This window comes from Dendrobates tinctorius, unplaced genomic scaffold, assembly GCF_039654945.1.
Source record: "Dendrobates tinctorius isolate UK_male_01 unplaced genomic scaffold, ASM3965494v1 ptg000057l, whole genome shotgun sequence".
NCBI lineage: Eukaryota > Metazoa > Chordata > Amphibia > Anura > Dendrobatidae > Dendrobates > Dendrobates tinctorius.
This window is the reverse complement of record NW_027361725.1, coordinates 149,546-172,413: the sequence shown is the minus strand read 5'-3', so window position 1 is coordinate 172,413 and position 22,868 is coordinate 149,546. Positions and strand designations below refer to the sequence as shown.

General features: G+C 46.3%; 1 protein-coding gene across 3 annotated transcripts in view; it reads left to right on the top strand.

Annotated features, from left to right (window-relative positions):
* The window catches only part of UBR1 (ubiquitin protein ligase E3 component n-recognin 1), a 361,652-nt gene that overhangs the window by 205,706 nt on the left and 133,078 nt on the right, over positions 1-22,868 (top strand). For all 3 annotated transcript variants that reach the window (XM_073577633.1, XM_073577632.1, XM_073577631.1), the window contains 3 exons: positions 19,102-19,226; positions 19,994-20,046; positions 22,469-22,571. In XM_073577633.1, the coding sequence (XP_073433734.1) occupies positions 19,102-19,226; positions 19,994-20,046; positions 22,469-22,571 (281 nt within the window). The remainder of the gene's footprint in view (positions 1-19,101; positions 19,227-19,993; positions 20,047-22,468; positions 22,572-22,868) is intronic.

The following is a 22,868-nucleotide window of genomic DNA, read 5'->3' as shown; positions in this document are numbered from 1 at the left end:
CGGAGCTTTAACTCCCTCCATAAGTTTTCTATGGGATTAAGGTCTGGAGTCTGGCTAGGCCACTACATGACCTTAATGTGCTTTTTTTTATTTTTTGAGCCACTCCCTTGTTGCTTTGGCTGTATGCTTTTGGGTCATTGTCTTGCTGGAAAACCCATCCACGACCCATTTTTAATCTGGCGGAGGGAAGGAGGTTGTCACTCAGGATTTTACGGTACATGGCTCCATCCATTCTCCCATTGATGGGGTGAATTAGTCCTGTGCCCTTAGCAGAGAAACACCCCCAGAACATAATGTTTCCACCTCCATGCTTGAAAGTGGGGACTGACTTCTTTAGGTCATAGGCAGCATTTCTTTCTCGCTTCATTGGGGGACACAGGTAACCATGGGTGTATGCTGCTATCGCTAGGAGGCTGACACTAAGCAAAAAGGAAAAAACTAGCTCCTCCTCAGCAGTATACACCCACGGACAGGCACAAGGCAACTCAGTTGGTGTTAAAGCAGTAGAAGAAGCAAAAGAAACTCAACATATATACCAACCCAAAACAACGGCACATTGGCCAACACGGTACAACATTAAGGGAGGGTTCTGTGTCCCCCAATGAAGGCTCCAAGAAAGAGTTTACGGTAAGTACCAAAAATCCCTCTGTTGTGAGCTCATCTGTTCATTCCCCTTTTGTGTCCGAGGATCTCCCTCTTCTGGTGAAGGAAGGTAGTGAGGCTGATTTGGATGAAAGAAACCAAACACCAGATCAGGTGGATTGTGACTGGGTAACAGGAACTTCAGACTGGATATAAGGCAGCTGACGCCCTACTGAGTGGCTGGTGATTTATCTGCTGGATTCTTGGAGACCAGTCTGATTCCTGCTTCCCAAAGATAAGGTTTTGCTCTGCTATTGAACTTATTAGTTTTGGTTTTGTTTACCTTGTTTTTTCGAGTTCAGCCATCCCCGGCCGGGGGTGTGCTGGATTCTTATTCCTTGATCAGTGTTCTCTTTTGCTCTGCTTTCAGAATATTCTGAGTGCTGATATAGGGTTTGAAGTCTAGTGACTTCAGGGTCCTTTTTGCTTATCAGTTGTGTTGGTAATATTTTTAGCAGGGTTTTCTCGGATTGCAGACAGCAGCTTTTCTGTCCTGTCCTTTTTAGTTAGCTTGGGCCCCATTGTTTGCTCAACCTATCTTTCTATCTGTGTTAGTGTTTTCATCTTGTTTCACAGTCATTATATGTTGGGGGCTGCCTATTGCTTTGGGGTCTGCTCTGGGGCAGTCAGTTTTCTTTTCCGTCTTTAGGCTTATTTAGATCTCCGGCTGTGACGAGGTATCTAGGATCACTGTAGGAACACTCCACGGCTACTGCTAGTTGTGTGATAGGATTAGGTGTCTGCAATCCGCTAGTTTCCAACCTCTCTGATTATCTGGGCTGAACTTGTGTTTTGTTTTTTTCCTCCTCGGTGACTCAATCATAACACCCTCTTTCTCTCTTCATTGGGGAACACGGGTAACCATGGGATGTCCAAAAGCAGTCCCAAGGGTAGGAAAATTAAAAGATATATGTAGAGAGAAAAGAACAGAGAGAGCAGTGTGGTGTCACCCACATTGCCTACACTCGGACCTGCAGGCAGGACTTTGACCCCTGTCACCCTTATGGGTGTTTCAGGGTGACTCTCAGTGGCCAGTCCTTGCCTTTTCCCCCCCTCACCCCTCTCCTCAGAGAGGGCTGAGAAGGAAGACTGTGGTCACCAGTGGTGGCCTCCCCCCTTCTAGCAAGGGGTTGATGACTTCTCCTGCACCGTCCAGAGACGGTGCGGGAAGGAGGATCTTCGTTCCCAAGACCCTCTCTCTCCCGAGGCATCCTGATGTGATCCTTATCTCTGAAGAGGAGCAGGAGACACATGGCAGGTATGTATGTCCCCCATCCGTCTCACTGCAGCAGCGCATGGCTCCCTCCATTAGCAGCATATAAGCCCTTGCAGACCATCCTCCTTCCCTCATAGGACTCACACATAAAATTCGTGCCTTACTTCCTGTTCCATGCAAATCAGAAGCTGCGGAGACACCATCACATGTTTCTCAACGCAAGCAATGGCTAGCCAGGTCTTTCACCGGGAAGGAACAACCACGGGAAGGGCAGTCTCCAATGAAAGAAACCACCTATGCCATGGTTAATGACTTGCCTATGCCAAGTCATTGGAGACTGCCCTTCCCATGGTTGTTCCTTCCCGGTGAAAGACCTGGCTAGTCATTGCTTGCGTTGAGAAACATGTGATGGTGTCTCCGCGGCTTCTGATTTGCATGCTTCTGCATATTTCCCATAAGGGATGGGGGCAGTGCTCTAGAATCACTGCGTTGAGAAACATGTGATGGTGTCTCCGTAGTGTCGGATGTTGATCTCCATGAGGTCAATCATCCTCATTTTTCATTACTTCCTGTTCCGGCACCGCCATGTGCAGACGCATGTGAGGGAGCCCTGACTCACAAAAGGTACTGGGATAATCATGAGACCATCCGGGACCGTCCACAACATGGATCGGTTTGTCACGAGAGGCGCAGGGGAGGAGGTCGGAGGAGGCCTGCAGAGTGGGAGCACAGTAATGGCGACGGAGACACAGGCACAAACAGGGCAAGCACATGAGGAGATAGAATGGGAGGAGGAAGCCCCAGAGAAAGAAGGAAATTTCAGCCAGGGGGAGACAGTGGAGGCACACTGGAAACACAGCTACATGCTCATGGCTCATTAAACTTTAAACAGCTAGCAAAAGAAATGGCATCATACCTTGCTGAAGACTTTAAGCGGACAGTGGCTGACATGATCCAATCGACCACTAAAGAGCTGTAAAGCAAGATGACTCATCAGGAGCAGAAACTGCAGGTAGTCAACAGAGAATTTCTTAAGCTGAGGACAAAGTTATTCAGCTAGAAAAACAAGTCAGTGACTTAAAGAATCAAGCCTCCTACACTGTGGATAAACTAGAGGATCTGGAGAACAGGTCCTGCAGAGCAATCTGAAAATGATAGGCCTCTCAGAGACAATAAACACACAGCAGCTAAATGATATCTATGAGGTGGAATTGCCAAAAGCACTGGGGCTGTCATATAACTGCAGAGTGGAACGTGAACACAGGATAGGCCCCCCCAGAGAGACCTCTGAGACTGAGAGGGGCAGGAATAAACAGAATAAAGGGCCTGTCACACTAAGCGATATTGCTAGCGATATCGCTATGTCTGATACTTACCTCCTACCGCTCCCCCGCTGGTTATCGTTGATCGCGCGAGAACATTCTGAGCCGTTTCTCGTCAGCTTCCTGCTGGGGCTTCCTGCTGTGACGACGAGTGACAAGTGGACGCGGGCGGGAGGACGTCCGGATCGCCTCGTCTGACAGGTAAGTAGCGACCCCTGCGATGTCGCTGGTGAGATCTGCCTGAGCTCACTAGTGACCACTTAGCGAAGTACCAGCGATCCTGACCGTCATATTGCTGGTCGGGATCGCTGGTACATCGCTAAGTGTGACAGTACCTTAACAAGGAAGCTCAGCGACCACACAAGGCAGTGGCAAAGTACTTGAACTTTAAAGATAAGGAAGAAATACTCAGTGATTATAAAGGAAGAAGGCGACCACTGATTGTCCCTGAATTAAGTCCTTTTATTTGGAGACTATTCAGCAGAGGTGACACGGAGAAGGGCATTCAGCGAAGCATGCACTCTGTTGTTTAAACGCAACATCAGATTCCAACTAAACTACCCAGCAATGCTGCGTTTTAGGACAAGAGATGGTGTGATGAGGTCATTTACAGATCCCAAGGAGGCCCTGAAAATTATGTCCCAGCAGCAACCTTCATGTGGCCAACAATCACCAGAAAATACCAGCCCGCCGAGAGAGGAGACAGGGGGAGATGCTGAGGACGAGAGGGGGAGACCCTATCCGTATAGCTTGAGGTCGGATTTGCATTTGGAAGGAGATAATGAGAGAGACAGTGGCTAAGGAACAAAGAGCCCCAATGACAAGGGCGTTCAGGAAGAACCAAACAAGACAGAATACTAAATGATCTAATGCTTATGAGACTGTGTCAAGATGTATCCTGGGGTCAGCATAAGTGAAAAGTATGACTGGAATACCTCACATGATAATATGAAGATGAAAGGGAGATATTTTTTGTGGTCCAGGTTGAGCTACAGAGAGACTACTTGCACACCCAATCACCTAAAATAGGAAGACGTTCAGTAATAAGGGATATCATCTGTGGATATCACATGGTGGTGTACAAAACTTACAAATTTACAGGTATATTCACCCAACCGGGTCAATATCAGTCTGAACTATGTATGTTCAAGAAGACTACAGGACAGCTGGTGGAGAGATCTCCTCCCCCCCCCCCCCCCTTCTCCTATTTCTTTTTTTTTTTTTTTTTCTATCTTATTTCTTTTCACAGGTTCTGTTGGACCGAATGGAGAATTTGGGGTGCTGATTTAGTTTGTCTTCAAGCTGATCATACTGGTGAATGGCGAATTTGTGACTTCCAGGTTTATGGACATTTGTGAGGCTTTCACAACAAAGACATATAAAGTTGGGATAATGATGACCAAATGTGATGTACTGTATATACTAGGTAGAAGACAAGATCTTCATTGAATGTTGATGGGAGTATTTTGTGTTTAAGCTATCTTCCAGGGGGAAAGTATCATACAAATGCTAGGTTCACATTGAGAGATATTGCTTGGGAGGTTTACAATCCGCAGCATGTCAATTCTTTAGTGCAGAAACGCTTCAGTTTCACACCTCATCCATTATGAGGTGTAAAACTGCAGGGCAAAACTGCAGATAAACCGCAGGACATTATACTGCGGATTTATCTGCGGTTTTTACTACAAAATCTGCAGAGCCAAAAAACTGTGTGCACATAGCCTAAGGGAAATAGATGTTGATCTAAGATTTCAGAGTTTCAAGGTTACATGAGGGTCAGGGCTCAGATAGAGAATGGATATAAAATGGGTACAACATGATAAATATGGGATAATAGGCGGGCGTGAAATTGTTTCTCTTTTGGTTTGGATAATGGTGGAAAAAAGAGGAGTCAACGAAGAGGTTGTTATATGGAGAGAGGGTGAGATGAGAGGGGGGGGGGAGGTAAGTTAAGTTCATGAGCCCACTGATATTGTACTAATTAATTTATTACTGACTGAGATGACGTTGACTGGCAGTCCATACCTGAGGGAGAAGCTTCACACGTCCTCGCAGAAGAAACCATTTTGCAATTAAAAATGGTTAGATTAATAACATGGAATATAAAAGGGTTGCACTCACCACATAAAAGGATGATGATACTTTGTCACCTGAAAAGATTGAAAGCAGATATAGCCTTGCTTCAGGAGACGTACTGTTAGGCGTCAGATTCCTGCGTTGGCTCTGCAGGAATCCAGACCCTCACATTCTGCAGTCTCCTGCTGTTTATCTACTGCAGAGGAGATTGCAGAGGAGATAACCTCTGGAGAGATTTGCTGCAAGGCAAAGTCCTTCTGTCCATCTTCTGAGCATGCTCATGAGACGATCTCCCATTGGAGATCGGGAGTCATGTGCTCAGGTCCTGCTTCAGATCTCATTGGTTCAGCTCGGAGATCTGGAGGCTTCCGGAAGGTCCCAGCTGGTATAAAAGGCGTGCATGGCTGTTCCGCCATGCGTTAGTATAGTCATACTTGCTGCTGTGTGAATGAGGATGGATGCATGATTCTGGTGAATGACTCATTTGAAACCCCTACCCTCTGATATTACGTTTGTGGTTAGGGATTGAGTTTAGTTCCAGCGCCAGTGTGCCTCTGCTTCATCATCCACAGTTGCTAGCGTCCGACATTGCGCTCGCGTACTAGCATTGTCTTGTAGCGGCAGTGTGCCGCGCTGCAGTTGCAGCACTCCTTGGCGTCCGCAGTTGCAACGTCGCACACACGGTAGGTCTAGAGGGACGCAGTCCCGCTGTCCTTGGCTCTGCTCCTGTGACCTGATACCGTGTGTGCAACTATCCTGAGCACTGTGAGGCTCAGCCCTATTGTATTTGTCCTGTGTTTGGCGTCTCTGTGGCTCAACAGATTGCTCTGCGCACCTGGGTGAAGTTTAACCCCGTGCGCACCACCGCCATTTTGCTCCTGCCACCACTTAGGAGCGGTTATATCACCTACTGCACGGTGGACCCCGCGCGGCGAACACACTTTATTAGTTTTTTTATTTAGTGCGTTCTGCCGTTCCTAACATTATACTAGCGCCAAGGTCTGGCTAGTGATGGCAGAACAGCAGCAACTGTTACAGTTCATTCGGCAGCTTGAGGGCTGGTTGGCCACTCTTGAGAGAGCTCTCTCAGCTGTGCAATCCACCAAAGCTGCTGTACAGGCAATTACAGATGCGATTTCACGTATGTCCGCGCCCTCCCTCGCACCGACAGTTACCCGCCTCCCGTTGCCTGATAAATTTTCTGGCGATGATGAAAACCCTACAGGAGGGGCCAGCCAGTGCTCTATTCAGCTGTAGCTACTGGCTGTGCGATTCCCTACGGAGCGGGCCAATGTGGGGTTTATGGTTTCCCTCCTGTCGGGCAAGGTGTTGGAGTGGGCTACGCCACTGTGGGAGCGTGGTGACCCAGAGGTCCAGACTGCTGCTCAGTTTAACAGCTATTAAGCAGGTCTTCCTCGGTCCACGGGTCACGCACGACACCTCTCTTCAGCTTCTTGCTTTAACTCTGGGTTCTCACTCAGTTAGTCAGTATGCCGTCTGTTTTCGAACACTGGCTTCTGAGCTGGAGTGCTCTGACAAAGCCCTCATCCCTATGTTATGGAGAGGTTTGGCAGAGCATGTTAAAGATGCTCTCTCCACCAGAGAGGTTCCTGCAAGTTTGTAAGAGCTGATTGCCCTTGCCACCCGCATTGACCTCTGTTTTTCAAAGCGCGGTATGGAGCGTGCTCAATCCAAGCGGAAGGTTACCTCAGCTCCCAATTTTTTTTTGAGCCTCTGGAACAACCCGAGCCAGAGATTCCACTCCCGGAGCCCATGGATGTGTCTCGCGCCATTCTCGAGGCGCGTCTGGCACAAAACTCCATTTGCGGTTGCCACCATCAACACGCTGTTTCCCAGGACAACAGTGCCCCGCAATGGCCAAATTCTCTGCCGCCGGGTAACACTTTTGTTCCTCCCCGCCATCGGCCGAGGGTTCTCGCGTGGGCACACGCGTCCAGGATGGGTGGTCATTGCGGCTATATGCAGACCACAAAACTCCTGGCAAGGTCTTACTGGTGGCCGCTTAGGGCTCGGGATGTTAAATATATTCGGGCCTGTGCCTTTTGTTCCCGGAGTAGCCTCCTTAAACGGAGAGTGGCGACTGCCAACACACGGCGGCGTTACACTTTAACTTCCGCTCCCGTTGTCTCCCACGTGTCCCTGGTTTCTGTCACCCACCGGGACATCAGACTTGCCTTCGGACAAGTCTGAAGCCTATACCTCTGATGGGCACAAGCTGGTGGATCGAAAGGCTCGGGGAGGAGGGGGCCCTAGGAGGGGGGTAATGTTAGGCTCAGATTCCTGCGTTGGCTCTCCAGGAATCCAGACCCTCACATTCTGCAGTCTCCTGCTGTTTATCTACTGTAGAGGAGATTGCCTTGCAGCAAATCTCTCCAGAGGCTAAGTCCTTCTGTCCATCTTCTGAGCATGCTCATGAGACTATCTCCCATTTGAGATCGGGAGTCATGTGCTCAGGTCCTGCTTCAAATCTTATTGGTCCAGCTCTGAGATCTGGAGGCTTCCGGAAGGTCCCGGCTGCTGTAAAAGGCGTGCATGGCTGTTCCGCCATGCACTAGTATAGTCATACTTGCTGCTGTGTGACTGAGGATGGATGCATGATTCTGGTGAATGACTCATTTGAAAGCCCTATCCTCTGCTATTGCGTTTGTGGTTAGGGATTGAGTTTAGTGCCAGTGCGCCTCTGCTTCATCATCCACAGTTGCTAGCGTCCGACATTGCGCTTGCATACTAGCAGTGTCCCACGCAGCTCTGCAGTTGCAGCACTCCTTGGTGTCTGCAGTTGCAACGTCGCACACACGGTAGGTCTAGAGGGACGCAGTCCTGCTGTCCTTGGCTCTGCTCCTGTGACCTGATACCATGTGTGCAACTATCCTGAGCACTGTGACTTTAACAGGCTCAGCCCTATTGTATTTGTCTTGTGTTTGGCGTCTGTGACTCATCAGAGATTGCTCTGCGCACCTGGGTGAAGTTTAACCCCGTGCGCACCTCCACCATTTTGCTCCTGCCACCACTTAGCAGCGGTTATATCACCTACTGCACGGTGGACCCCGAGCGGCGAACGCACTTAATTATTTTTTTTTTTTAGTGCGTTCCGCTGTTCCTAACACACACTTGAGTAAAGAAGACTTTTTTAGAATGAAGAAATTTATGGGTGGAACAAGTTTCTGGTTCTAGCTCAGTAGACAGAAAAGCACGAGTCCTAATACATATATATATATATATATATATATATATATATATATATATATATATATATATATATATATATATATATATATATATATATATATATATATATATATATATATATATATATATATGTATATGTATTAGGACTCGTGCTTTTCTGTCTACTGAGCTAGAACCAGAAACTTGTTCCACCCATAAACTTCTTCATATATATATATGTGTGTGTAATATATATATATATGGACAGGTGTACCTAATAAAGTGGCCAGTGAGTGTGTGTGTGTGTGTGTGTGTGTGTATGTATATATATATATATATATATATATATATATATATATATATATATATATATATATACATACACACTCTCACTGGCCACTTTATTAGGTACACCTGTCCAACTGTGTGTTAAGACTTAATTTCTAATCAGCCAATCACATGGCGGCAGCTCAGTGCATGTAGACATGGTCAAGACAATCTCCTGCAGTTCAAACCGAGCATCAGTATGGGGAAGAAAGGTGATTTGAGTGCCTTTGAACGTGGCATGATTGTTGGTGCCAGAAGGGCTGGTCTGAGAATTTCAGAAACTGCTGATCTACTGGGATTTTCACGCACAACCATCTCTAGGGTTTACAGAGAATGGTCCGAAAAAGAAAAAAAATCCAGTGAGCGGCAGTTCTGTGGCCGGAAATGCCATGTTGATGCCAGAGGTCAGAGGAGAATGGGCAGACTGGTTCGAGCTGATAGAAAGGCAACAGTGACTCAAATTGCCACCCGTTACAACCAAGGTAGGCAGAAGAGCATCTCTGAACGCACAGTGCGTCGAACTTTGAGGCAGATGGGCTACAGCAGCAGAAGACCACACTGGGTACCACTCCTCTCAGCTAAGAACAGGAAACTGAGGCTACAATTTGCACAAGCTCATCGAAATTGTACAGTAGAAGATTGGAAAAACGTTGCCTGGTCTGATGAGTCTCGATTTCTGCTGCGACATTCGGATGGTAGGGTCAGAATTTGGCGTAAACATGAAAGCATGGATCCATCCTGCCTTGTATCAACGGTTCAGGCTGGTGGTGGTGGTGTCATGGTGTGGGGAATTTTTTCTGGGCACTCTTTGGGCCCCTTGGTACCAATTGAGCATCGTTGCAACGCCACAGCCTACCTGAGTATTGTTGCTGACCATGTCCATCCCTTTATGACCACAATGTACCCAACATCTGATGGCTACTTTCAGCAGGATAATGCGCCATGTCATAAAGCTCGAATCATCTCAGATTGGTTTCTTGAACATGACAATGAGTTTACTGTACTCAAATGGCCTCCTCAGTCACCAGATCTCAATCCAATAGAGCATCTTTGGGATGTGGTGGAACGGGAGATTCGCATCAGGGATGTGCAGCCGACAAATCTGCGCCAACTGTGTGATGCCATCATGTCAATATGGTCCAAAATCTCTGAGGAATGCTTCCAGCACCTTGTTGAATCTCTGCCACGAAGAATTGAGGCAGTTGTGAAGGCAAAAGGGGGTCCAACCCCTTACTAGCATGGTGTACCTAATAAAGTGGCCAGTGAGTGTATAAAGCATTGGCACACAAAGTTTCATTCGTAGAAATGGACCGGTAGGGTAGGTTAATCAGTCTTGAAATTAGAGATAAATAATGAAAGTATTACCCTGTACAATATATATATTCCCCGAGCATAAATCAAAATAAATTTTTTATGTCCTTACAGAACAAAATACTGGCTGATGGTGGTAACAACGTAATCATAGGAGGAGATTGTAATGAGGTGCTTAAAGAGGAAGAGGACAGAAAAGGGAGCTTAATAAGATTAAATCCAGGAGAAGGGAAGAGATATAGGGGGGGGAAAGGTTATTTGGAAGATATGATATCGAATTGGCAGCTGAAAGAAGCATGGAGAACGTCGCACCCTATGGACCTGGAAATTTCACATTACTCTCATGCACACAAGACATGGTTGAGAATATTCATGTTCTTTGTGTCAGATAAGATACTACACAAAATGTGTGATGTCAATATTGAGGACATGGTGATATCTGATCATAGTCCTATATCTCTAGACTTAGCTGACGCACATCAGAAAGGGACGGACTACTTATGGCGACTTCCAGGAAACATGACAAAAGTGCAAGATTTTGTGAAACGGATGGGGGAATGGTGGACAGAGTTTGCAATGTATAATGAGAGCACAAACCTAACCCTAGATTATATTGGGAAACAGGGAAAGTGGTGATAAGGGGAAACATCATGGCTTACACGCAGAGAATAAAAAAACGAATAGAGCAGTACTTAGCAGCAAGCAGCGAAGTTAGGAGCACCTATACAAAATATAAGAACTCACTACTGGATGAGGATAAAGATAAATGGATGCGGGCCAAAAAGAATTTTGAAGAATGGGTGGAAAAAAGAGAGCAATTATATAGATATCACTGGGAGGTAGAATTAAATGGGTATGGTGACAAAGCAGGGAGAATACTGGCTAATTTGGCTAGGGGAAGATATGTGGGTACATCTATAATGGCAATCTATCTGTTTGCTTAGTCCTGCTACCGGCATTCGTGCCCTTCTCTGTGCTGGACACTCCCCCTCCAGCATGTCTGCCTATCGGCCCAAAGCTTTCATTTTCATCGGCCGGGCATGCTTCCTGTTCTGCTCGCTCTGGCCGACCATCCATTCACAGGGGCACTTTCACTTCGCAAGCCCTGGTTGCTCTGCATGATTGCCCCGCCCACCGCTCGCATCAGCTCATCGTGTGGTCAGCATCCATCTTGGAAACCGAGCTCCTGCAGCGTCCTCAGTGAACCTCCATCCTCATCTCACTGCGGACTCTGATCCGGGGGACACAGCTAACCTGCACTCTGCGGCTGCATTATCGCTGGTATCTGGTAAGCTCTGCCCTCTCCCACTCCCTGGCCTCCTTACTAGTATATAGCACTCCTCGGCAGTATCGCCTTCCCTTCATAGCATCCTGATGCAGTTTTGCACAGGCTCTACTTAAGCCCAACCCTACAAGGGCTTCTGGTCCTAAACCTACGGTGATTCATTACGCTTCTGCCCGCTGTAAAAGAAAGTGGCCTTCAGATCAGCTGTCTCCCTTCTGTCTGTCGTGCAGTCCATCCACCATGTGTGCCCCTCAGGAGCACTCTTGCGCCTGGGATGAGAGCACACCCCTACCTCTGGAATGGGCTGTTGCTATGTCTGTCTGACCTGACTAAAATATTCTAGTCCCTGGTACAGGTCCTGAAACATCTGCCACATCTATCTGCTGCCTCTAGTGCTCCGAACGCCTCCCACGGTGATTCGTATGCGCCTGACCACGACCTTCACCGGGACAGATCGGCAAGCAGACTCTGTCTAGCTCCTCATCTAGTTTACCGGCCCCTCTGCAGCATCCAGGATGCCCCCCTCTGCCCATTTCCCCTCCTCGGACTTTGGGTCGGATGAGGCTTCTCAGTCTGAGTCTGACTCTGATGCAGACCAGGCTCCCAAGACGCAGGACATGGTAGATGGCCTTATCTCAGCTAGTATTCAAACACTCGACCTAAAAGAGCAAGAGACTCTTGTTCAGGAAGACTCCGTTTCCCAATCACAAGGAGTTTGAGGCTACTACCTCCAAACATTGGGAACATCCCGGAAAACGTTTTCCAGGAAGGAAACAACTGGACATTCTATATCCATTTAGTCCAGACCTTGTCAGCAAATTGTCAGAATCCCCTAAGGTGGATCTGTCTGTTTCGTGCTTACCCTCAAAAACAGTCCTGTCCATTCCTGATGTGGTGTCTCTCAAGGATGCTACAGACAGGCCGATTGAGTCTTTGACCAAATCGGCCTTTGAGGCAGCTGGGGCTTCTTTCTGCCCGAGTTTCGCCTCCACTTGGGTAGTGAAATCCATATCCGCCTGGGCCAAAATACTTTGCCAGGGCATCGCAGCGGTGGCTCCTCCAGATGAGGTAGCAGTTTTAGCAGACAAGATTGCTCACGCTGGTAAATCTTGTTGAATGCCTCCTTGGATGAGGCTGCCTGTTTCGCCAGAGCAAGCAGCAACATTATCGCCATTCGCCACGTTCTTTGGGTAAAGGCGTGGAACGCAGACCCAGCCTATTAAAGAAAATCTCACTAGTCTGCCCTTCCAGGGCTCTAGGCTCTTTGGGTCCAAGCTGGACCAGATCATTTCGGAAGCTACCGGAGGGAAGAGCACCTCTCTGCCCTAGTCCAGGCCAAAACGTCCCTTCAATAGAAAAGGACCACTGCCTTTTCGCTCCTTTCAACCTTTCTCTTCAGGCGTCTCCTCTCAGCAGGACTGTTCTTCCGCACAAGGGGAGAGGAGGAAACAATCATTCAAACAGGCCCATCACTGGAGGCCTAAGGACTGCTTCTCAAAGCCCTCTGGGTCCCACAGTCACTGGTTCTCCTGTAAATGACAGGTCACCCCCCACCTGGAATATTTCCAGAGTGGGGGAGGCAGGCTTCTTTTTTCAGGGAGGCATGGTTGTCGGTGGTGTCGACGCCCGAGTCAGAGAGATTGTTACATCTGGCTACAAAATCGACTTTTCTTCCACCCCCCCCCGGAAGACGTTCCTTTTGTCTCGTCCACCAGGACAGCCGTCTCAGGTCCCAGGGGTTCTCTACGCCATCTCTTCCCTTCAAAACACAGGAGTAATTGTACCCATTCCTTGGCACAAACAATTTTCAGGATTCTACTCCAATCTTTTTGTAGTCCCTAAAAAGACTGTACGCTCCCCCCGATCTTGGACCTCAAGCAGTTGAATCGACACATTCGGATTTGCCAATTCAGAATGGAGCCCTTGCGCTCGGTGATCGCCTCCATGGAGCCGGGGGAGTTTCTTTGCTCTGTAGACATTCAGGATGCTTATCTTCACATTCCTGTTTGTGTGCAGCATCAGAGGTTCCTTAAGTTTGCGATCCAGGAAGATCATTATCAGTTCACGGCACTCCCGTTTGGCCTGGCGTCTGCCCCTAGGGTCTTCATGAAAATCATGGCAGCGGTCATGGCCATCCTTCACTCTAAGGGTATTCTCATAATCCCTTATCTGGATGATCTCTTGATCAAGGGGCCATCTCACCGAGACTGCAATCAAAGCCTCCAGATCACTCTGGACACTCTAGTCTCGCGGTTGGATAATCAACAAAGAGAAATCTTCCCTGATTCCAACTCAGCGTCTGGTATTCCTGGGCATGGAGTTTGGAAGAAAGACACGAGCCCGTATCATGTCAAAGGACAAGTTCCCATCTCTCTGCCAGGAAATCTGATCCCTAAAGTGCCCAGTCACTCTCCCCCTTCGGTTCTGCATGGAGAGTCTTGGGGAAGATGATCACCTCCATGGAAGCTGTGCCTTATGCCCAGTTCCACATCTGCTCCCTCCAGCTGGCACTCCTGTCTACCTGGGACAAGAGAACAGTTTCCCTGGACCAACCAGTACGTCTACCTCTCAATGTGAGGCAGTCCCTCACTTGGTAGACGCTATCCTCCTTAGTCCTGCGGAGGAGGTCATTTCTCCCTCTCTAGTGGCAGGTCATCACCACCAATGCCAATCTACTGGGTTGGGGGCCGGTCTTCCATCATCACACAGCACAGGGTCGCTGGAACGTTCAGGAAGCCTTCCTCCCCATCAATCTCTTGAAGATCAGGGAAATCCTTCTTGCCCTCCTCCGCTGGCAGTCCCTCCTCGCAGGCAAGGCGGTCTGCATTCAGTCAGACAATGCCACGGCCGTGGCTTACATAAACCACCAAGGCGGGACTCGCAGCAAGCAGGTTATGGCAGAGGTGGCAAAGATTCTGCGTTGGACGGAACGCCATGTCCCTGCCATATCAGCCATTCACATTCCAGGGGTGGAAATTGTGAAGCCGGTTTTGAGTTGTCAGGGGCTTGCATCAGGCGAGTGGTCTCTCAACCCCGCCTGTTATGAATGGGTCACCGAGGAGGATGGCAGGAACAGGCTAAGGCTAGTTTCACACTTGCGTTTTTTTGCACTGCGCCTCGTGCACATGCCCAAACGCATGCAAAAACGCATCATGCGTTTTGCGTACGTTTGCTGTTTTTTTTGCGCATGCGATTTAACCAGTTTGTCACTATGTTAACTCAAAAAACGCATGAGATTTTAAACACATGCGTGCGCTTGTCCTAGTGCACGCGTGCGTTCCCATAGACTGTAATGCTGTTTTTTTGTGCATTCCGTGCGCTAACGTGCTTGCTTTTTTTTTTTTTTTTGAGACAGGTCAGACGGACCAAAAATGCAACAAGTTGCGTCTGGCGCGCCTAGGCGAACACTGCAAAAAAAACACATGCGCACGAAAACGCATACGAACACGTGCATGCGCTAGACTATGCGCACACATGTTAAATATAGGGGAGCAATGCGCATACGCATGATAGCGCACGAGGCGCAGTGCTAAAAAACACAAGTGTGAAACCAGCCTAAGCCACCAGAAAACCAGAGAGGTTTGTAACTAAGCGGATTGCAGACCCCTGATCCTATCCACAAAACTAGCATTAGCCGTGGAGCGTACCTACAGTGCCCTACATGCCTCGGCACAGCCGGAGAGCTAACTAAGCTTAAAGCAAGAAAGGTGAAATCTAAACTGCCCCGGAGGAGACCCCCAAAAGGAATAGATAGCCCCCAAACATATATTGTCGGTGCGACAAGATGAAACGCAAACGCAGGCAGAAAAATAGACTGAGCAAATGATGGGGCAGAAACTGAATAGATAGGAAAGAAAAGGCACTGTCTGCAATCACGCAAAAACCCTGAAAAATCCAACACGTCTGATGTACAAAAAAAACACTGAAGTCACATGACTTCGTCCACACTATAACAGCACTCTGGTATGAACTGGAAGCAAAGCAAAAGAGACCAATATAACAGGCGACTTAACAAACTGACAGACTGTAACATATGGAGCAGGGGTCCAGCACAGCCCCCAGAGAGGAGCAAGCTGAACCCGCACAATAAGCGGAGAGAGACAAAACCAGATCAGATGCAAAGGATTAGTAAATGAACCACTGCAGGATCAGGGCAGGAAAATCAGACCTCAGAATGCACAGGAAAGCTATCAGCAGGGATTGAAGCAAGTCTGAGACTTAAATACTCCAATCAGTAACCCCATCTCTCCAATCGTCATCATCATCAGGTGGCAGACCTCTGTCAATCTGGCCAGCTCCTGGGTCCACAGCCTCCTGGGCACTGGCAGTGGCATCAACAAACTGTTAGCACGAGAACAGGGCTTGGACCGAGAACAAGTCCCACAGGACTGCACAAAATTCCTGACATCAAGAGATAAGGCAGGCCACCAAAAAGACCGACTCACCAAATCTCTGGTACCAAAGATACCTGGATGACCAGCCAACGCGGAGCAATGAATTTCAGACATTACTCTTTTCCTCCACTGGTCAGGGACATAAATTTTCCCATAAAGCATCGTTCAGGTTTATCCTCCTGAAATTCCTCCAGGGCACGTCTCGAATCATGAGAGATGGTGGAAAGAACTACACCCTCATTTAGAATGGTAGTAGGCTCTGTCACATCAAGAGAATCCGCAAAGAAACTCCTGGAAAGGGCGTCGGCCTTAACATTCTTAGTGCCCGGAAGAAAGGAGACCACAAAATTAAAACACGTGAAAAACAAGGCCCTCCTAGCCTGTCTAGGATTCAAGCGCTTTGTTGATTCTAGATAAAATCAAACTCTTGTGGTCGGTGAGGACCATAACTTGATGTCTAGCTCCCTCCAACCAATGTCTCCACTCTTCAAATGCCCATTTCATGGCCAACAATTCCCCACGTCATAGTTACGTTCAGATGGGGGAAAATTTTCGAGAAAAGAAGGCACAGGGATTCATCTTAGAAGTTACCGAATCTCTTTGGGACAAAACGACTCCTGCACCAATCTCAGAAGCATCTATCTCCACCTGAAATGAGAGACAGACATCAGGTTGCTGTAGAACCGGAGCAGAAGTGAATCTCCGCTTAAGCTCCTGAAATGCAGAGACAGCCTCTGCAGCACATCAATGCCCTTCTTGGTCACATCAGTCAGTGGCTTAACAATACCAGAAAAATTACTTATAAATTTATGGTAGAAATTAACAAAACCCAAAAACTTCCGGAGAGCCTTCAGAGAAGTGGGCTGAACCCAATCATAAATGGCCTGTGCCTTGGCCGGGTCCATTTCAATAGCGGACGGGGACAAAATGAATTCCAAAAACGAAATCCTCTGTACACCAAAGAGACACTCCCATCCCTTTAACATACAGAGAATTTTCCCTCAAAATCCGGAACACAGTCTGGACATGTTTCACATGAGAATCACAATCACTGGAAAAGATCAAAATCTCATCCAGATACATGATCAAAAACTTATCCACAAAGTCCTGGAAAATATCTTTCAAAAAAGATTGGAAGACTGAAGGGGCATTAGTGAGCCCAAAAGACATCACCAGGTACTCAAAATGTCCCTCTGGGGTATTAAACGCCATCTTCCATTCATTTCCGTGCTTGATGCGAATAAGATTATATGCCCCCTGAGGTTAAGTTTGGTAAACAGGCACTTTTAACTCTGGAAAATCAGAAATCAGGGGTATCGGGTACTGATATTTAACAGTGATTTTGTTAAGGGATCGATAGTCAATACATGGCCTTAATGAGCCATCTTTCTTGACCACAAATAATTACCGTATATACTCATGTATAAGCCGAGTTTTTCAGCCCTTTTTTTTAGCTAAAAAAGACGTCCCCTGCAGCCTCTTAGTATTCCAGTGGCTGCAAGCTGGCGGTCTGCGTTGGCACCTGGGCAAGTGCTGGGGTCCTGTGCAGGCGGGTACTCCGGCGCGCCATGGGGACTGGGAGCTTGTGCTGCCGCTTGCTCAGGCCTCCGGTACTTGCGATATTCACCTGTCCCCGTTCCCCTGCCACGCTGTGTCTTGTGCGTTCTGTGACGTTCAGGTCAGAGGGTGCAATGACGTGATTAGGGCGCACCCTCTGCTTTAACAGTCACTGAAGAGAGCCAGCGACACTGAGGAGCAGCGGTCAGCGACGAGAGGTGAGTATGTCTTTTATTTTTTGTATTGCAGCAGCAATCTACTATATAATAGTCTGTAACTAAAATACCGCGTCGCTGATTTGGTCGCGACCGGCCAGCCACGACCAATCAGCGACATGCGCAGTCCGGCCGCGAATTGGAGCGGAATTTGAACGACGCATGCCACCCCTACCGTCAGGAGATCTTCGGCGCTAGCTGCTAATCTCCCGACGGTTGCCGCGGGTCATCTCCTGCCGCACAGAGGTCAGCGGCGATGCAGCCGGGAGATGACCGGCTTTAGCCTAATTGGTCCTGCCCGGCCGGCTGCGACCAGTCCGACAGGTGCAGTCCGCCCTCGAATTGCCGTGGGATATGAACCACGCCTTTCTGATTGGTCGTGCTCGGCGACCAATTAGCGATATTGGTGCAGAATTTAACCCTCGCTCACAGCGTGACGTAGTTCACTCATCTTTACTGAACACGTTCTGTCTTAAATTTTCATTAATAAATTACATACATATTCTAGAATACCCGATGCGTTAGAATCGGGCCACCATCTAGTATAAGAAGATATAATCATATCAGCATAAACTGCACTGATATGATGAGCATCTTGTGGGGCCATCATCAACCTTTATGCAGAATTATATGGGGCATATATTTGTATGGACCATTTAACCTACTGATGTCTCAGTTTATTTACTTTTCTTGGTATCTATTTTTATTTTTGAAATTTACCAGTAGCTGCTGCATTTCCCACCCTAGACTTTTATACTTGATAAGTTTTCCCAGTGTGTGGTTTTTTTTTTTTTTGTTTTGTTTTTTTTTTGTGGATGAGGTGCCTCGGCTTATACTCGAGTATACACATTTCTCACTGCAAAATGCAAATAAAATTTATATAATTTAAACAATGTGATTTCTGGATTTTCTATTTTTGATATTCTATCTCTCAATGTTAAAATTAACCTACTCTTAAAATTATAGACTGTTCATGTCTTTGTCAGTGGGCAAACTTAAAAAATCAGCAAGGGGTCAAGTACTTATTTCCTACTTATTGCCTTCACTGTAGATGTGTTATTGGTATCTGCCATAAAATCCTTTTCTTGTCTCCTTTGGTTTCCTGTGTCCCCAAGTGATTTGACTGTGAAAACAAAGTTTACAAATTTACTTAAGTTTACATTCTCCCGTTGTCGAATTTTGTGCTTCATTTTTTACTGCCCGTTTCAAAGGCAGCTGGCCACCGTTGCTGTATTTCAGTGTTGGCCGAACATGCATAGTTGCTGCCTACAATATGTGCACTGCGGCCGGCCAGGCCACTTCTGTCCAGCTATATGCATTGCTGTAGTCAACTCCTGGACATGCACTGCACCACCAGGAGCTTTTCTCCAGTACTGTCCAGCCCCCACTAAACCTATCACCTGCAAGAGTGTGACAGTTTTTCTGGCCCCAACTCTCAATAAATTAGGAGCATAACTGGGATGTTGGGCTTGCTGTGAATCTGTGCTCTTTAGACAAATTTGAACCTGCTTTGCCCATATCCGGAAATGAGATATTAACAAATTTGACCTTATAACTTCTTTTGCAGGTGAACGGTACATGCCGGGAGTCAGCAATGTGACGAAGGAGGAAAGTCTCATGAGGGAGATTATCCATCTCCTCTGTATTGAACCCATGGCTCATAGTGCAATTGGAAAAGCCTTGCCAGAAATGGTAAGTACAGTGTCTGCTCGAAATACAACAGTGCCATAGTAAAGAAGGGTCCGAAAGCTGAAAGTTTATTCACTGCTTTGCGTTTGGCAGAGTCTGTGAAAGTGACAGCCTAGTTACGGTTACTCCACAACTCTCGCCTGCCGTGCTCTTATACCATAAATTGAACAACAGACAATAGAAGGTACATATGGCCAGCGGACGGCACAGTGTGTTTTTATCTTCAGTGTATTTCTTCTACATACAAAAAAACTCAAATTGGGGTAGGAATATGTATTTGTGTCTTTTTCTATAAAAGTCTTCTGTATTATCTGCGACTTACCGCTTAAATTTTTGGGATAGGAGCATCGCCAGTAATCTGTCTCCTTCACTTTGAGCCCCTCCATAGCAACATAGACATTAAGAGGAAGGATCCCTCCTTGTGCTTGTGTCAAAGCTTTCAAGGTCCCGTTGCTTAATCGCATAATCATCCAGTCTTAGGCTGCCGTTTTGCTCGATTTTTAGGGTAAATCTTTTGTGCTGCACAAAAGATCATCTTTCTTAGCAGCACATCGTCAAACTATGCAGAATTTTTTTTTACAAAAATTACTTTTAACCAAAAAAATACATGCACTTACCTAAGGGAAAAAAAATAATTGTCCCAAAGGTGGTCAACTTTAGATATTGGATATGTGTTTTACAGCAGTGGTCTGCATAGCTGGCAGCTCATTTTGCAGGTGACTCGTAAACCATGCTTTTTAATTCTGATAAATGTTCTTCTATATTTGCAGGACAATACTGACATATGCTTGGATACGCTGATTAATAAAGTGGCCATATTCAAGTGAGTATTGACCATGATGTGGTTAGTAAATACTTAATTCTTCTGTTCCATATATCAAAGAGATTGGTTTGGAAATTTATATAAAAGATGATCTTACTCCTCCAAGTTAAAACTAGTCCTTAAATGTAACAAAAAGGAGAAAAAAAAATCCTTTGGCAGTGTTAAATGTAAATTAAATGGGGGGAGATAAAGGAATAAAGAGGCCAACCTAGGATTAGAGACTAATATGGATTGAAATCAATAGAAATTGGAGGGATACTACGATCCTGTTGCACATAAGATTTAAACCAGGATATTCCTGAGATCATGCTATTTCGTAAAATGATTCCTCAGATTTAGTGTTCACACACACTTACACACACACACACACACACACACACTTACACACACACACACACACACACACTTACACACACACACACACACACACACACTTACACACACACACACTTACACACACACACACACACACACACTTACACACACACACACACACACACACACACTTACACACACACTTACACTTACACACTTACACACACACACACACACTCACACACACTTACACACACTTACACACACTCACACACACACACTTACACACACTCACACACACACACTTACACACTTACACACTTACTTACACACACACACACACACACACACTTACTTACACACACACACACACACACACACACACACTTACTTACACACACACACACACACACACACACACACTTACACACACACACTTACACACACACACACACACACTTACACACTTACTTACACACACACACACACACTTACTCACACACACACACTTACTCACACACGTACTAAATAGTGACCGAATGTCCTCGGCTCAGTCGAAAAATATGTTCAAGTCCCCCCCACCCGCATGTCTCACAGCTGTTTGACAGCTGCAACACATGCAGGCATTCCTTCTTTGTTAGGAAATCCCTACGTGTGTTGTGGCTGCGAAACCACATATTATTCGATCACGCCGAATTCACTGTTGGCTCACAAGCGTTCTCGGATAACATCTTATCTGAGCATGTTTGCTCATCACTAGTAATAAACACTATGGCCCTCATTCGTCAGTCTTCTGCATTTTTTTTTATTTCTCGTCGTAATAGTGACTTTATGCTTGTGCTTTATTCATTCTTCAATTTAATTTGTTCCCTTTTTTATTTTTTATTTTTTTTATTCACCCAGTGTTATGAGTGTAGCTTTTGCCATCCCAATTGTGGAGAAACTGGGTCAGTGGGTGCTCTCGTCCGCTGGCCTGGCTGCGTCTAGCAAGACTACATGGACCAGGGCTCATACCACTACACACCTGCTCTATCTCCCGGTGGGCAAAACGCTACACAGACAACACAGGGTTAGGGTAATACAGTGTGGAAATACTTTATTGAACCACAACATCCAATATCAAACAGAACAATCCCAGCAATTACCCCAAGATCGTGCACATTACAGGGTTTCTCCCTTCCCTTCCGCTGACTCGCTGGGATAATGGTAGATGTTACGTCTGAGCTCCCAGGGTCACTACTCCACCTGTGATACGCACGCAGAGCGGAAGTAACGACAAGCATGGGGAGATAATCAAGAGTAGTCCTGTGTTTTTTCAGTTGGGTCTGAAGTACCCTGAGCTGAGATCCTGAAGAGTGACATCAGCCAGAAGAAAAGAAGTCTTTGATATCTTAGTCAGGTGATCTATTTTTAGATTTACCCAGTGTCCTTCAGGGTTTCACAGCATTTCCCTATCTACCTTTGAAGTCAACAAACTGGTTATAGCATATCATACACAATTAGCATAAACGCACACTATGTACAAGTCCCTATTACAGACTTAAACAGTATGTTAAGTGGTATGCAAGTCTGTCTTCTTGACCCACCAGACATAAACACTTAAATCCACAAGCCAATATACAGATAGTCTATTTTTCTTGGTTTGCAAAAACATGGTTGTCTGGGAAACTAAGATACAATCTGGTTTCTTCACACTGATGTTTTAGCTGAATTCATCATTCACGACTTTACAAAACTTAATAAAATTGTGTTGCAATTGTACTCAAAAGCCTAAACTTTTTTTACTGTTGATTTCTCTGTAATAAACTAAAATGTAATCCTGAATTTCTTTCTTCATGGACACTGGTGTTGAATAGACCCCCACTGGCTTTATATTGAGGTCCAACGGGTATCACATTGTTGGCTGGTTTTCACATAAAGAATTCGGGAAACTGGAGCGTAGGCTCCTAACTAAGCTTCTTACGCAAGTTTAAGCACAGTCATAAGTGCGTGTTTCTTCAAACCACCTTTTAGCCGTGTAAAATGGCTTGTAAAATACACTTCTTGGCTTTTTGTTTTAATCCTAAATTATTACTATTTTTTTTTTTTTTTTTTTTTTTTTATAAAGAAAGCCGGGGGTATCAGGACATGGAGTTTATGAACTGAAGGATGAATACCTTAACCAGTTCAATGTGTTTTTCTATCACTACACCAAAACCCAACGCAGTAAGGTAACACAGTCCTTAAATATTTGTGTTCTTTTTAAGTGTTGGCTGATGCTGTTTAATTTGTTTACTGTTGAATTTGAACTTGCCTATGTGAATGCTTTCTGTATAGGACTCTGTGAGCCGCAAGGGAGTAAAGAAGTTGCCCTCAGTGTACAATTCCTCTTTATTTGAAATGTCTAGGGTCATTAAGCTGACCACTGTTTGCGACCTTTAGACTTTATTTTTGGACAGTACCCCAACACATGAAAATTGAAGTTTTCCATTTAGCGCCTCCACAGGAGAAAAGAAGTATAACACACT